Here is a 15,066-nt window from a genome sequence, read left to right as displayed (position 1 = left end):
ATTTTGAACCAAACATTTTTTTTTATGGGCAGAACATATCATTGGCCATTTTTTATTGTTATTGCACCAAGGAAAAGATGAATAAAGATTTTTTTTGGAAAATTTAAATATTTTGCTGAATGTTAGAAGTGATATCATATGGAAATGAAAAGCTAAAACATCTAGAGTTATGAGTCTTGTTTTACCTTCAAAAAATTACAGGTTATATTCTATTTTTTTGTAAGATTTATTTATTTTAACAGAAAATCAGATTTTTTAAAAAAAATTTTTTTTATTATATTTTTTACAATCTTTACATAGTTAATTAGGGTAAAAAAGGTTTAAGGGCTATAGGAAAGTGGGTAGACTATTATTTCCATATTGTTTCCTACATGTTTAAAGGGGGATATTAAGGGAGAAGGCCCACCCAATTTCCCACCCTCCCATGCTCCGAGGTTCTTGCTCAAGTGGTTTTGATGATTCACCAGTTATGAATCGCTGCCAGTCTCGCCACTCCAAGCACAATGAGGTCGTTGGAGAATCCACTGATTGACATAGTCCATCATAGAGTCTCCATTTGCCCCGTATTTCGCTGCCAAAATATAGCTGAGATGGTTGATTGACCTGTTCTGTCTTCTGTGTTTTCTTGGTTAGGGTTCTGAGTCCAGCATTTTGATTGGGGAGATCTCCAAAGAAACTTTGTGTGAGGTGTTCTCAGACCAGATTCTTGTGTATTCTAGCAAGTACAGGGCCCAGCACAGTCCATCACCACGATCAGCTGGTGGTTGTGATCGCTGGGTTGGTTCTGTTTTCAGCCCTGACTTCCACTGGAACCAATGGGTGTTGCAGTCCAGCCTGGTTCTGCCCAGCACATACTCGGCCCTTGCATAACTCAGTGGGAGCTGCAGCCTAGTCGGAGCGACCCACAATAACCCCCAGGCCCACCCCCATCCTGGTTTGCCAGTATGTGTAGCAGACTAGTCCAGTCTGTCACACACCCCATTCGGCTGTCTTACATGTCAATGGGTGTTAAAGTTTTGTTCCCTCTAACCAGCTCCACTATGCAGCCCACACAGATGCTGTTGGGTACCTGTCTAGCCACCCCAGCCCCTGTCCTAGAGTTCGTGGTAACCCAAGAGGGAGGAACCCACTTTTTCCCTCCCAGGCCTCTCCCACTCCCGGATTATGCACTCCCGGATTATGCACTCTCCAGGTAGTTCTGTGGTTTGACTTGACAGAATTAGACCCCAGTGCCAGCTTCTGCCAGCTGATGCTGTGGCTAGCCCCAAACCACCCTCACCCACTCTAATTTTGTTTGCACCAGTGGGAATAATCAGCCCAGCCTGGCTTTTCCCTGATGTGGTCCACATGAGGCACACAGGTGTTGTAGACCTGTGTAGTCTGGTCTGCCCCCGTCCCAGCTCACGCTCTCTAGTGGGAGTAGCTGTCCAGCAAGGGAACCAAAGAAAATCAGATTTTACAGAGGTGAGATGGAGAGAAAGATTTCCCATTCACTGTTGTGCTCTCTAGATGGCCAGCCACCATTTGGAGCTGAGCCCATCTGAAGCTGGGAGCCTCCTTGTGGTCTCCCACACAGGTGCAGCATCCCAAGGCTTTGGACCATCTCTGCTGATATTCTAGGCCATGAGAGAGCTGAATCAGAATTGGGGCAGCTGGAACTCAAACTGGCACCTGTAGGGGATGCTGCAGCTTGCAGGTAAATCAGCCGATTGAGCCATAGCATTGACCCTTGGATTCTGCTTTTAGAAGGAGGCCCTAGGCTGTTATTATTTACGTTATATGTTTTTAATTTTAAATATGTAAGTAATATGATGTATAGCTTTAGGTCTTCTTACGAAGACAGATTGCATTTCCTTGAATCTTTGAAATCTCCGTCCACATGTCTGTAAGGAGGGTGAAGGTTCCCACAGTGATGCTCCTCTAGAGAGGCTGATCAGCCACCGGTTGAGTTCCTTTTGTTTAGTTAGTTTGTTGGCTGTAGTCCTCTGCTGCTAGAGTGTAAATTATGTACAGGAGGAGATATTGGGCAGAGAAGCTAGTGTGCACAGTTCAAGTTGATTGTCAGGAGCTTTGTATTACCTCAGATGTTGAGATCTACAGTAAATACAATTGTCAGGACACTTACAGTGCAAACAATTGGCAGAACTTCATTTTGACTCAAGCTTCATTTTCTGTCCTTTTCCAGAGGAAATGACTTGGTTGTGAACATGACTCAGAAGATTTTGGTTTTGGAGGGGGGGGTGCTAGTGAGTAGGCCGGTTAGGTGTGAGGCATTAATTAAGGACTAGATCATTTTATTTTACTAAAAAATTTAAAAATTCATTTATTTGAGAGAGAATGATTGAAACTAAAAGAATTCCTGTTTGATAATTCACTGCTGAATATGTTTGCAGTAGCTGGGTAGAAGCTGGGAGATGGGGGTGCAATGCAGGTCTCCCCACGTAGGGGAGAGGAAGTCAGTTAACTGAGTCATCATTGCTACCTCCCAAGTTGGAGTAAGAGCAGGGACTTGAACCCAGGTACTGCAGAATGGGATGTGAGTGTCCTAACCACCAAATGGCTACTCTCTTTTCTCTTAAAAACTTCAAAAAAATACTAATTGAATCAATTTTAAATCTAAGATTTTTGCAGAGATTGTAAGCCTATGAGGTAGTGTCAAAGGAAGTACTAGATATGTGAGTGCTGCGAATGCCTAATGAACAGGTGGGAACAGACAGGAAGGCGTCTTCTGCATGGATCCTGTTCTTTAGTTTCTTACTGAAGGAAAATGATCTCTGTTTTTCTCATGAGAGAAATGAAATGATCTCCTTTTGGCATATTGGTGTTGCAAAATAGAAAATACTTGTTGGCCATTAATGTAGCAGTCAGTCCTTTTATAAAACAAATAGTGTATATATTTGACAAATACAAAGTCAGTAGAGCCTTAGTATAAGGTTATCTGTGGTAATGCAGAACATCTATTGGTCTAAATGGCCGTATCTCGTGTTTGCAGTGTATTCCTGAAGTATGTCAAAATATTTTACGTATTGAGAAATAATGAAAGATGCTAGATATGTTACTTACCCAGTTTTATTCCAACATGCCTAAATTTAAATGAGACTCTTGTAGTTTGCTATTTTATTTAGAGTTATATATTGATTGTAAAACTACTTTTTGTGTGCCAGAAGTCAAATGTGCCTCAAATCTAATTTTTAAAAACAATTTTTTAAAAATCTCATTTTATGCTTCATTGGAATGCTTATCATGGAAAACAAATAACTTGACCACTGTTTGAGAATATTCTACATAATGTTGTAATAAAGGTATATAGTGTCATCTTTCTGAACTTGTTTTTTAAAAAAAATATTTATTTTGGTCTTTCATTGAAAAGCCAAATATGCAGAGAGAAGCAGATACAAAGAGAAAGATCCTCCATCTGCTGGTTCACTCCCCAATGGCCACAACGGTAGGGACTAAGCTGACCTGAAGCCAGGAGCCAGGAGCTTGCTCCAGGTCTCCCACATGGGTGCAGGGTCCCAAGGCTTAGGGTTGTCCTCGACTGCTTTCTCAGGCCACAAGCAGGGAGCTGGAAGGGAAGTGGAACTGCTGGGATATGAACTCTTGCCCATATGGGATCCTGGTGGGTGCAAGGCAAGAACTTTAGCCACTAGTCTATCGTGCTAGGTCAAGGTTGTGTTTATTTTCTTTCTTTCTTTTCTTTTTTATTTCAAGTAAGATTTGATTGTTTAATTGTTTGAAAGTCATAATAACGGAGAAATTGTCGCAAGGGCTGGAGCTAGGTCAGACTAAAGCTCGGAGCCAGGAGCTTACCCTGGACGAAGAGGCCCAGGCACCGGAGTGTCTTCAGCTGCTTCTCCCTGGCCGCGAGCAGAGCCCTGGATCAGAAATGACACAGCCAAGACATGAATCAGCATCCATGTAGCATGCCAGCATCACAGGTGGCAGCTGCACTTGCTGTGGCATAATCCTGGCCCCTGAATTCAGGTTTTTGACTTTTAAATTTAGTGAACCCTGTTATCCTATTATCTTTATTATAAAGAGAAGCATACAAATAAACCTAACACAGAAGTGTAAAACATTTGAATTTAAGAACAAATAGTTAAACCTTACTATTTTTGTTTGATCAATGCTGTTTTTTGTTCAGAAATTGATTTTAGGTTGTAGACAGGAGCAAACATTTTTCATTAGCAACAAAGCTAAATCATTATGAAGAGAAAAGTGCGAGCCCACGAGCGTAAGCCCCAGATCCTGCAGGGTAGAGACAGAAAATTCACTCCTAATTCTCCTAGCAGCCCAAAACATAAAATGAACCTTACTGGGCAGGTTTCACTAAAGTGCGTTCCTAGAAAGTGCGTTTCTACTGTGATTACCAGGACAGTGTAGCGCCGAATGATGTCCTACCCCCTTCTAGAGATAAACATGTTCACATCAGGTTCATGGGAATTCTTAGCCCCACCTCCTTTTTCTCACCTAAACCTATCAGCATTTCCCATTTGGAGAATGAGTTACTGATCTTCAGCTAAAAGCAGTATGTTTGCTTAGAAGCAGCCCAGCAGGGTGAGATTTAAGTTTCTCCTGCAGATCCCCCAGAAGGGAAAGTGTGCACGTGGCAGAGGGAGCCTCATCCTGAATAAACAACCACAGTGTACACAATCATGACTTGTAGATGGCTTCTTTTCACAGACTGTTTCCTCATCGTTTGACAATCTGTCACCACGAAGGTTCCAATTGTTTATAAATTGCCTTAGAAACATGTAATGACATCAGTGTTGAATTTTCTACCGTGTGGGTTCAGTTCTCTGTTGCTAATGAAAATCTTTAGTCTTTGATTATCTATATTCCACCCTCTTCTCAAAAAGGAAGTGTGTAAGTGTTGGAGTTGGCGGGGGGAGCGGTGGGAAAGGACTAGAGCTGAGCAGGAAACAGAGCAGAATGCTTAATTGGCTGTTGTGCGGGTAGTTGGGGTAATGCGCCTGCCGCCGTTATAGACGGAAGCTGTGAAGGAAATGAGGGAGCTGGGATGCCTATCTGCAGATGATGTGCAATAACTGAGGCTGCCCCGAGATGACTTGGGAGGGTGTTGTTTCTGAGCAAAGGTGCAAGGAAGAGCGTGGGTCTAAATGGCAGAATGACAAGCAGGAGCACTGCAGAACGCAGCAAACAAAGGAAAGTTCACGCTGTGCAAAGAGAACACTTAATAACCGATCAATTTTTCCCCAGCTTTGCCTGCTCAGATACAGCGGTGATTTTAGTAAGGTCACTTCCGATCTGAACAGTCGCTTCCAAGGAATCTTTTCCAAATCTTTAATCTACAATTCTTTTGGAATGTTTAGGAGGGTCTTGAGTGAATCGAGTGTTTCATGTGTAACAAATACATCTGATAACATGATCTAATATTGTAGTTGGTTTTCAGTGGCGGTGATGTGTGGTTACCTTTGGTTTAAGTTCCTGGGGACAGGACACATATCCCTCTGGATGTCATTGCAATATAGCTAAGGTCTGTTCTTCTTTCCAGGCGAGAGTACAGCACTGCATCTGCTCTGTCGCCAGTGACCACTCAGTGGGACTTCTCAGCTTGCGCGAAAAAAAGTGCATCATGCTGGCGTCGCGTCACCTGTTCCCTATTCAAGTCATCAAGTGGAGGCCTTCTGACGATTACCTGGTGGTGGGATGCTCGGATGGCTCTGTCTATGTCTGGCAAATGGATACTGGTAAGAGCAAGAGTAAAGAGTTACAGAAAATTAAATGACATCCTAGAAATGACTTTCTTTTAGATGCCATGAAAGTCCTGTAATGTAGAACAGTTGCTGCTTTTTATTTCTAATTATTGTTGTCTGTCAATGTTTTCATTCTCAACAGAGAAATACATACGTATCCCCTTGTTTACTGTACTATGGCAAATACTTGCAGCGTAATTCTCCAGCCCAGCCAAATCCTGGTCCCTGCCCTAATGTGAATTGGCTGGTGGTGTGGCCCAATCTGGCCTGCCCCATACCCTGCCTGGTTCTCACATCTGCCACTGGGTGCAATGAACTGGCCTAGTCCAGTCCATCTCCAGACCTGACCCACATGACTGCCATATGCCAGTGGGTATTGCAACCTGGCCTGGTCTGGGCTGCTTCCAGCCTCGGCCCTTGACACTCACCAGGAGGGACTGTGTCCTGACAGAGCAGTTCCTCAAGCTCCTCTATCAGGCCACCTCCCAGTCATAGGTCTTGCACACAACAGTGGGTGTGTGGCCTAGCTTAACTTGGTCTACCTCCTGTACTGGCATTCACTGGTAGGTACAGCAGCTTGTCTGACAGGTCCACACCCATTCTGGCTCTTACAGGTGGGTTCTATAGCTCGGTCTCCCCGTCCCAGTCTACTCTCATTCCTAGCTCTCAAGCAAACAGGTGGGTACAGAAGCTTAGCCCAGCATGTCCTATACTCCATCGTGGCTCCCATACCTGCCAGTGTGTACTAAGACTTGTCCTGGCCTTGCCCAGTCCACCCCACTGGCTTTCCCACACACTTTCCGACAAATAAAGCAGCCCTGCTGGTCTGGCTCACACCCAGCACAACTCTTTTACTCATGACCTGGAGCTACAGTCTAGTAGGGGAATTCCCGAGTTCCCCTACTAGACCTGCTCCCACACTTGGATCTCATCCGTATTAGTGAGTGCTAGGGCCCTGCCCAGCATAGTCCACCCCCAGTCTGCCTTTGTGGGTGCTGGTGGATGCCACATCCCTACCTGTCCCCAATCCCAATTTTTGGGTGTGCTTGCGGATGCTGTAGCTTGGGTCAACCTGGCCTATTCTGAGCCACCTGTGAGTTTTGGTGAGTTCTGTGGTCATGCCTGGTTTGGTCATCACTACCCCTAGCTCTTGCAAGTATTGCAGTCCTATGGGGATGAGCCCTCAAATTCCCTAGACCCGCTTCTCTTGAGTGCCATTTTATGTCATTGTCAACCCCCTGCCCTGACACTCACTCATATAAAAAGAGATACTGTGGCTTAGTCCTGCCAAGTGAGCACCCTAGCCCTAACTTCCATGTGTACCAGTGGCTGTGATTGATGGCAGTTGGCTCAGCCCACGTCTCCGATGTGGCCAGATATCCTGGTCTGACCTAGACAAGTCCTTCACCTTTTCCTTTCCAAACCACCTGGTATCAGCCTCCTTGTTTACCTGTAATTGCAGTGGCCTAGTCTGCGGAAGTCACCCAGAAGTCATTCCTCAGTGATCCCCCTTCTCACACATCCCCAAATACCCCTGATGGACAATTCACAGCCACCCTGCCCACACCTGAGTTGGTGGAGAGCCCTGGGTCTGGTCCTCCAGATGGTGTGGTGCTTGCTGCCAGGGGTCCTCCATCCCTCACTGCCCATTGTTAACATTTTGGCATATTTTTTTCTAGTCTGTAAGTGGACATTTTTGATGCTCTCATATCATAGTTACATTTTAGTGTCTTGTGTATCTTTCTGTTATATGGTATCTCTGGAATAACAGAGCCCTGCACTTACTGGTTTGGTCTGCCTTACCAGCTAAACACAGTCTTGGGTTCTGGGATCAAATGGCAATGAGTGAGTGTTGTATCAACTGCTTGCTAACCCTGTGACCTATCAGAAGTCACCAGATTTTTGTTCCTCATTTCTCTCATCCATAAGATTAGGATTACTTCCTATTTTATAGTTTTGTTGGAAGAATAAAATGAGTTAATATTTCCCTTGTGTGTGGCGAGTAGAACATAGGTGTGTATGTGTGTATGCATAGTTGAATGTCTTTGTAGGTTTGTGGGAATATGCATACATGTGTTTATATTTTATATTGTATTAAGGAAACATGCTGCTTGATAACTTTACTAATATGGAAAATATTTTCTTTGGGATTCAGTAATAAAGTTTTATAATAATAATGACATTTGTAGAACATTGTATTAAATGACTATAAATGTTACACTAATATTAATAAAATTTTACTAATACTAGGATAATATACACTAAAAGGAAAAGAATGATAAATCTTGCCTAGGATTTGTTTAAATTAAATAAATAGAGTTTAGCAGTAGAATATATATATATATATTTAAAATTTAGTTGTTATAGGATACTTTAATATTTCAGGCACTTTAAATATATTTGCATGGAATATAGGATGAAATGTGAAATTCCTTATAAATGATACTTTACTGAAAGGTGAAGTTACTTTACTAGAAGGAAATGAAAAATTACTCCCAACCGTAAGGCTCCTGGAAGATGTTCACCTTAAAATCTGTTCAGTACAATTAATCCTAATTTAGATTAAACACAATTATGTAATCTTGAAATTTGGCAGTTACCTTCTGACATTCAGAATTTGCATGATCAATTTGACATTCTTAGATTGAGATGCAAAATAGAGGAAGTAGATGTGTTTGGGATTTCAGCTGTACTAGAAGGTGTACATTCTCTTTTCTCCTTGTTGTGCAGGCTGTTGCTAGTGGTATCAGGGTCCCTGGGGAGTCAGTCAGGTACATCCTGAAGGTATTGACATTATTTATTTATTAAATGTATTTATTTATTAGATAAATAAAAAATGAAGCCGGATAAATCAGATTCAGCTGGGGTTTGATGTATGAAATGCGTTTAAACTCTGAGGCACTTGATCCCTCTTGCTGTTCTGGGAATGTGTTTTTACAGTGAAGCTGTAGTGCACTACACCTGCTCCCGTGTTTGGGACTATTTTCTCTTCACTCTTTTCCTTTATGCTGAAATGTTTCTAGTTTAAAAAACTAAAAATGTCTTTCTTTGATACACTCATGTGGTACCTTCTGTTATTCTTTTATTTCCCCCTTCGAACAGGTGATTTTTGTTTACAGTGTTTACTTGTATTGTCCTAATGAAATGAAGTCTGAAGCTCTTAATGTAAAATGTAATTAGAGAGCCAGCAGGCCAGAATCTTGTGCCACCTCTATTATATGCCATATCAATGTAATAGTTATATTGAGGCTGTGGAGATTATTCTTTCACAGCTGTTTTTAGAAAATTAGTGAGGGGCCTGGCGTGATAGCCTAGTTTGCTAAATCCTCACCTTGCATCCACCAGGATCCCACTGGCCACTATGTCTGGCTGCTCCATTTGCCACCCAGCTCCCTGCTTGTGGCCTGGGAAAGCAGTCGATGATGGCCCAAACTCTTGGGACCCTGGCACCCGTGTGGGAGACTCGGGAGAAGCTCCTGGCTCCTGGCTTTGGATGGACTCAACTCTCGCCTTTGTGGCCACTTGGGGAGTGAATCAGCAGACGGAAGAGCTTCCTCTTTGTCTCTCCTCTCTGTATATCTGCCTTTCCAATATAAATAAATAAATAAATCTTAAAAAAAAACTGGCTTAGCTTTAAGAAAAAGAAGAAAATTAATGAGACAATTACAGTGCGATTTGACCAGATGAGCCTCTTGACTGGTCCTTGGTGGACCGTGACCTGGATGGTGGCTGCTTCTGGATGGAGTTGTTCATGGGCTTCAGGGTCAACTCTCTCATCTTTCATATTTGGTGTTCCCAGCAAGCGTGCCATGTCATTTCCACAAGCTTTTGACAAGGTCACAATCCTATTTGCGAAACAATAACTTCCTTAAACAATGACTTAAAAAAAAAAAACAACCAAACAAACAAAAAACAAAAAAACTCTGTTAATGCACTACCAAGCCTAAGCAGTATTTTTCTTCTCTCCCACTGAAATTAATGAACTGGTTGGTTTGCTTGTGAAGGGCAGAGAGACAGAGGGAAGTGCAGGGGAGCTCCCGTCGCTGGCTTACTTGCCCAGCTGCCAGTGGAGCCAGGCCTGGGCCAGGCAGCTGTGCTTGTGCTCAGTCACTTGCGCTGGTGTTGCTGCTGGTCAGGCTCTGCATTAGCAGAAAACTGGCATCAGGATTGGAAGGCAGATATTTTCTCTTTTAAAGATTTATTTTACTCATTTGAAAGGTAAAGTTATTGGGAGGGAAGAAGAGAGGAGAAGCAACAGAGAAAGTGAGAGAGAGAGAGAGAGAGATCTTCTAGCTGCTGTTTTACTCCACAAATGGCTGCAATAGCCACCCAAAGCCAGGAACCAGGAGCCAGTAGCTTCTTCAAGTCTCCCATGTGAGCGCAGAGGCTCAGGCACTTGGGCTATCTTCTGCTGCTTTCCCAGTCACATGAGCTGAGTAAGAAGTGGAGAAGCAAGGACTCGAACCAGCACACCCACGTGGGATGCTGGTACTGTAGGTGCTGGCTTAACTTGCTACACTACAACACTGAAACCAGTATTAAATCTAGGAATCAAATTCAGGCACTCCGAATAGGACATGGGCCTTTTTCAAAAATTTTTTTAAAGACTTATTTCATTTTATTTTATTTTTATTGCAAAGTCAGATATACAAAGAGGAGGAGAGACAGAGAGGAAGATCTTCCATCTGATGATTCACTCCCCAAGTGACTGCAATGGTTAGAGCTAAACTGATCTGAAGCCAGGAGCCAGGACCTTCTTCCAGGTCTCGCATTCGGGTGCAGGGTCCCAAAGCTCTGGGCTGTCCTTGACTATTTTACCAGGCCACAGGCAGGGAGCTGGATGGGAACTGGAACTGCTGGGATTAGAACTGGCACCCATATGGGATCCTGGCGCGTTTAAGGTGAGGACTTTTGCCTCTAGGGCACCACACAGGGCCCAAGCCTTTTTTTTTTTTTTTTTTAAAGATTCACCTACTTCTTTAAAATGCAGTTTCAGAGTCAGAACAAGACATAGAGACACACAGAAAAATCTGTCCTGCTCACATCGCAGTGATGGCAAGCGTGAGGGCTAGCCCAGGCCCAAACCCTATCCAGGTCTTGTATGTGGGTGCAGGAGCTCCAACACTTAGGCCGTCTGCAGCTGTTTTTCCTAGGCATGTTCTCATGGAGCTGGAGGGAATATCGATGTGGCATGCAGAAGCTTAATTGGCTGTGCCACGGTGCCAGCCCACACATCTTCACTTCGAACCAGCAGTCTTAAATGCCCCTCCTCCTTTGTCTGCAGTTTAATGCCTGTGCAGTGTAATAGAAATGATTCCTACATCTTACTTCTATTCTTATATGTATGGTAATTAGTTATGTTTGTACACATATTAATACTTGCAAATATTACTAGAAAGTAGTGCAGAAGAAATTATGAGTTTACATTGTTACATTTACATTGTTATTTATTTTCTTTCCTCCAAGTTTCTAGCATTCTTGTGGTTTTTTTTTTTTCATTTACTTTATGAAATATCCATTCAGGTTTTTTTTTTTAGCTTAATCAATTAGGAAAGTATAACAGAATTGTGAATGAATGCATATATATGTGTGTGTGTTGAACTATTTGCAGAATAATAAAGCATGAATAACAGAATTTTGTGTCATGGAGTTAGTATGTGTTATTCTTTCCTAATGCTAATTTTTAAAAACATGCTAGTGCCTTATTGTGATGTATATATGGATGGCAGAGGCACAAATGCTTGGGCCATCTTCCTCTGCTTTCCCAGGTGCCTAAGCAGGGAGCTGTGTAAAAAGTGGACCAGTTAGATTCGAACTGGCACTCCCATAAGATACTCACATGACTTCCACCCATCCTGCACAACTCAGAGCCCTAAGACCGACTTCTTTTCATTCTGATTATTCTAGCTGTTTGGTTCTTTACATTTGACATGGGGAGAAGCAGGTGAAAACCAAGAAATAAGAACTTTTAAATAAATAGTATGTTAGCTGGTAGTCAGTGTTGTGAAATGCATAAAGGGAGAATTTGCCAGGCTGACCAGGGAGCAGTTCTTGTAGAACATCAGCATCCAGGCCCAAAGGTGGTGCTGAAGCTGACATCATCCCAGCACCAAGAGGGTTGTGTCCTCAGACAGAAGGCCGTGCCTCGGAGGCGGAGGACAGATGGCTGGCTGGATAAAGCAGTTGGAAATCGTAGTTGTTCTTTGCATTCGTGTGAGGAAACACTTGACTGGGTGGCGAAAGTCAGAATAAAGCGACTTTCTGGCAGGAGGACAAAGTTATAGTATTTTTCCTTGTGTGAAGATTTCCTCGATTACTCAAGGAAATAAAGAGCATCTTTTGGTAAGACATTTTGTTTATGATTGATTGATGACTTGCAGGAAAGCCAGCGCATGGCATTTGGTATTTGTTATAGTATAATGGTATGGAAGTAGTGGTGGTGGGAATCACCTGGAAAGTAGGAAGAAAGGAAAGAAACCTGGGGGAGCTTGTAGAAATTGGCTCCTTAAGAAAAAAGGAAATGATTGACGTCTGGCTACATGGAAGATCATCAGAGGGAAGAGGTCCAAGAAGATGCTTTTGGGAGGCATTGAGAATATGTTTACCACACGAACCGTTATGCTGTTAAACTTACGGTGATGGCGTAACAGTTTCTGATGTTGTATAATCCTTGTGAGTGTATCTGCCCGCAGGTGCACTGGATCGCTGTGTGATGGGAATAACAGCGGTGGAGATCCTGAATGCCTGTGATGAAGTTGTTCCCGCTGCCATGGATTCACTCAGTCATCCAGCAGTGAACCTCAAACAAGCCATGACAAGACGTAGTCTCGCTGCTCTCAAAAATATGGCCCATCAGAAGCTGCAAACCCTTGCAACTAACCTCTTGGCTTCTGAGGCATCTGACAAGGTATGTTTTGTATGTGGGCTCATGAAGGGTGTAGGACCCAGTTAACTTCATGCATTAACACAATTTTGGTGTGTCTTCGAGAATTTTTTTTTTTTTTTGAGAGATGGCGCTGTTGAAAATAAGCTTCTGATTTTTGTGTTGGTTTCTCCAACAATATTTTAGAGTATGTTATGGGCTTGGATTTGGAACAAGGAAATTATTTTTACCATTCAGGTGCTTAAAATTTACTTCTGCTGAGCTCAGGAATGTCAGGTTCTGAAAATAAAGCAAATGTTGATTATATTGTTTGTCAATTTGTCTCTCCAATATTCTCTCTATAGAAAGATTTGACTACCAGTTGTTGTCTCTGTGAGGAAAACAAAAAAATGTAGGTACAATTAAGACATCTGTAATTGTGACACTACTTATTTAAATAGTGTTTTCTGATTTAGTGAAGTTGAGACATTCTAATAATTTTTGAAAATAAATATGACAGAATTGTACAAGAACCAGGAATATTTTTGGGAGACTCAAAATCAAGCATCCTTTCCTAACTGGCACCTAAAATCAGTGTATGAATTACTGCTGGTTAAGACTGTTCTGTTAAGAAACAGCAGACAATCTCAGCTCAGTTAGCCAGTGTTTGCTTCGTGCTGTTCGTTCTCCGTGATATTCTGTAACTTAGATTGTAGTAATGGATGAATGAAAGCCTAAAGATAGTTCCAGTGTTTCACTGGAAGCGCTGCTTGAAATTCTAGTTCCGTTTAAATGCATATTACTGTTTCTAATGGATAGCACACATTGTTGTATTTTGTTTTTTTTTTTTAAAGATTTATTCATTTTATTACAGCCAGATATACACAGAGGAGGAGAGACAGAGAGGAAGAGCCTCCGTCCGATGATTCACTCCCCAAGTGAGCCGCAATGGGCTGATGCGCGCCGATCCAAAGCCGGGAACCTGGAACCTCTTCCGGGTCTCCCACGCGGGTGCAGTGTCCCAATGCATTGGGCCGTCCTCAGCTGCTTTCCCAGGCCACAAGCAGGGAGCTGGACGGGAAGCAGAGCTGCCGGGACTAGAACCGGCGCCCACATGGGATCCCGGGGCTTTCAAGGCGAGGACTTCAGCCGCTAGGCCACTGTGCCGGGCCCATATTTTGTTTTTTTTTTTAAAAGATTGATTTATTTATTGGAAACTCAGATATACAGAGAGGAGGGGAGACAGAGAGGAAGATCTTCCATCTGCTGATTCACTCCCTAAGCTGCCACAACAGCCAGAGTTGAGTCAATCCAAAGCCAGGAACCAGGAACCTCTTCCGGGTCTCCCACGCAGGTGCAGGGTCCCAAGGCTTTGGGCCATCCTTGACTGCTTTCCCAGGCCACAAGCAGGGAGCTGGGATGGAAGCAGGGCTGCCGGGATTAGAACTCGTGCCAATAGGGGATCCTGGTACATGCAAGGCAAGGACTTTAGCTACTGTGCCTGTATTTCCATTCCTCTTATCCCTGACTTTTCATTTAATGGTTCGTCATGTGAATGACTAGAAAAGGGATCCAAAGGCTCATTTTCCAACTTGAAATTAGCCGTCAGTTAGCGAATGCTCAGGAAATATGTTGTAGGTACTTCTCCTAACCCACATCCAGTAATTGGCAGTAATGTCGCCTTGAGATCATTCTTTCTTTTCCCAGGCTATAAATGTTTTATTAGCTGTGTTGTATATTTCATAAGTTGGAATTGTGACACCATTCTGCTTCTTTTTCCGTGTTTTTCCCACCATATTCCAAAGTCTGAGAAGAAATCATATGGGTAAATACATTTGTCACATCCATAATTTCTTTCAAGGAACCACATAGATGTCCTTGGAAATTCCATGTTCATAACACATTGTTTAACATGCTATATAGTTTTAATTGTCAGCAAATTTATAAAGTTAAAATCAAAAGCATATGTATATGTATCAAAATCCTCAAATATATTATTTTCCTCAGCATCTTCTACAAGTAAAAATTTGGGAAAATAATTACATAGCTAGAAAACTCTAGAAAAGCGAATGGTATACTAATATTTATGAAGGGCTTTTGTGAGTGATTATGGTCCATTATGTAATTTTTATAATCTTGTTTGTCCCTGTTTTAATAGCACGTTTTATAGTATAATTATTGATAACAGCACCAAATATCACCACACTTATGTGTTGTAAAATACATTGCTGTGCACCTCCTCAGGCTTGTGGCCGTGATAACTGTGGTTTGGCCTACAATAAAAACAATTATGGAAGTGGGGAAAAAGAGTTAGGAAGCCGAGACTGAGTAAGGATAATAGCTTTATGAAAAGTGCACGTTGGCTGTCCTTTGAGGAGTTTCTCCAACTATTTCCTCATGTTGAAGTCGGACACTCCTTCTGAGGGAAATACGTAAAGAGCCACCTTCTGGATGGCTTTTTAATCTCCGGGAAATAAACCCCTCCAA

General features: G+C 42.6%; 1 protein-coding gene across 2 annotated transcripts in view; it reads left to right on the top strand.

Moving 5' to 3' along the window:
- WDR7 (WD repeat domain 7) overlaps nucleotides 1-15,066 on the top strand; it is a 300,266-nt gene that overhangs the window by 39,017 nt on the left and 246,183 nt on the right. For both annotated transcript variants that reach the window (XM_058677108.1, XM_058677109.1), the window contains exons 13-14: nucleotides 5,516-5,711; nucleotides 12,410-12,624. In XM_058677108.1, the coding sequence (XP_058533091.1) occupies nucleotides 5,516-5,711; nucleotides 12,410-12,624 (411 nt within the window). The remainder of the gene's footprint in view (nucleotides 1-5,515; nucleotides 5,712-12,409; nucleotides 12,625-15,066) is intronic.

This window comes from Ochotona princeps, chromosome 18, assembly GCF_030435755.1.
Source record: "Ochotona princeps isolate mOchPri1 chromosome 18, mOchPri1.hap1, whole genome shotgun sequence".
NCBI lineage: Eukaryota > Metazoa > Chordata > Mammalia > Lagomorpha > Ochotonidae > Ochotona > Ochotona princeps.
This window is presented reverse-complemented; position numbering and strand designations above follow the sequence as displayed.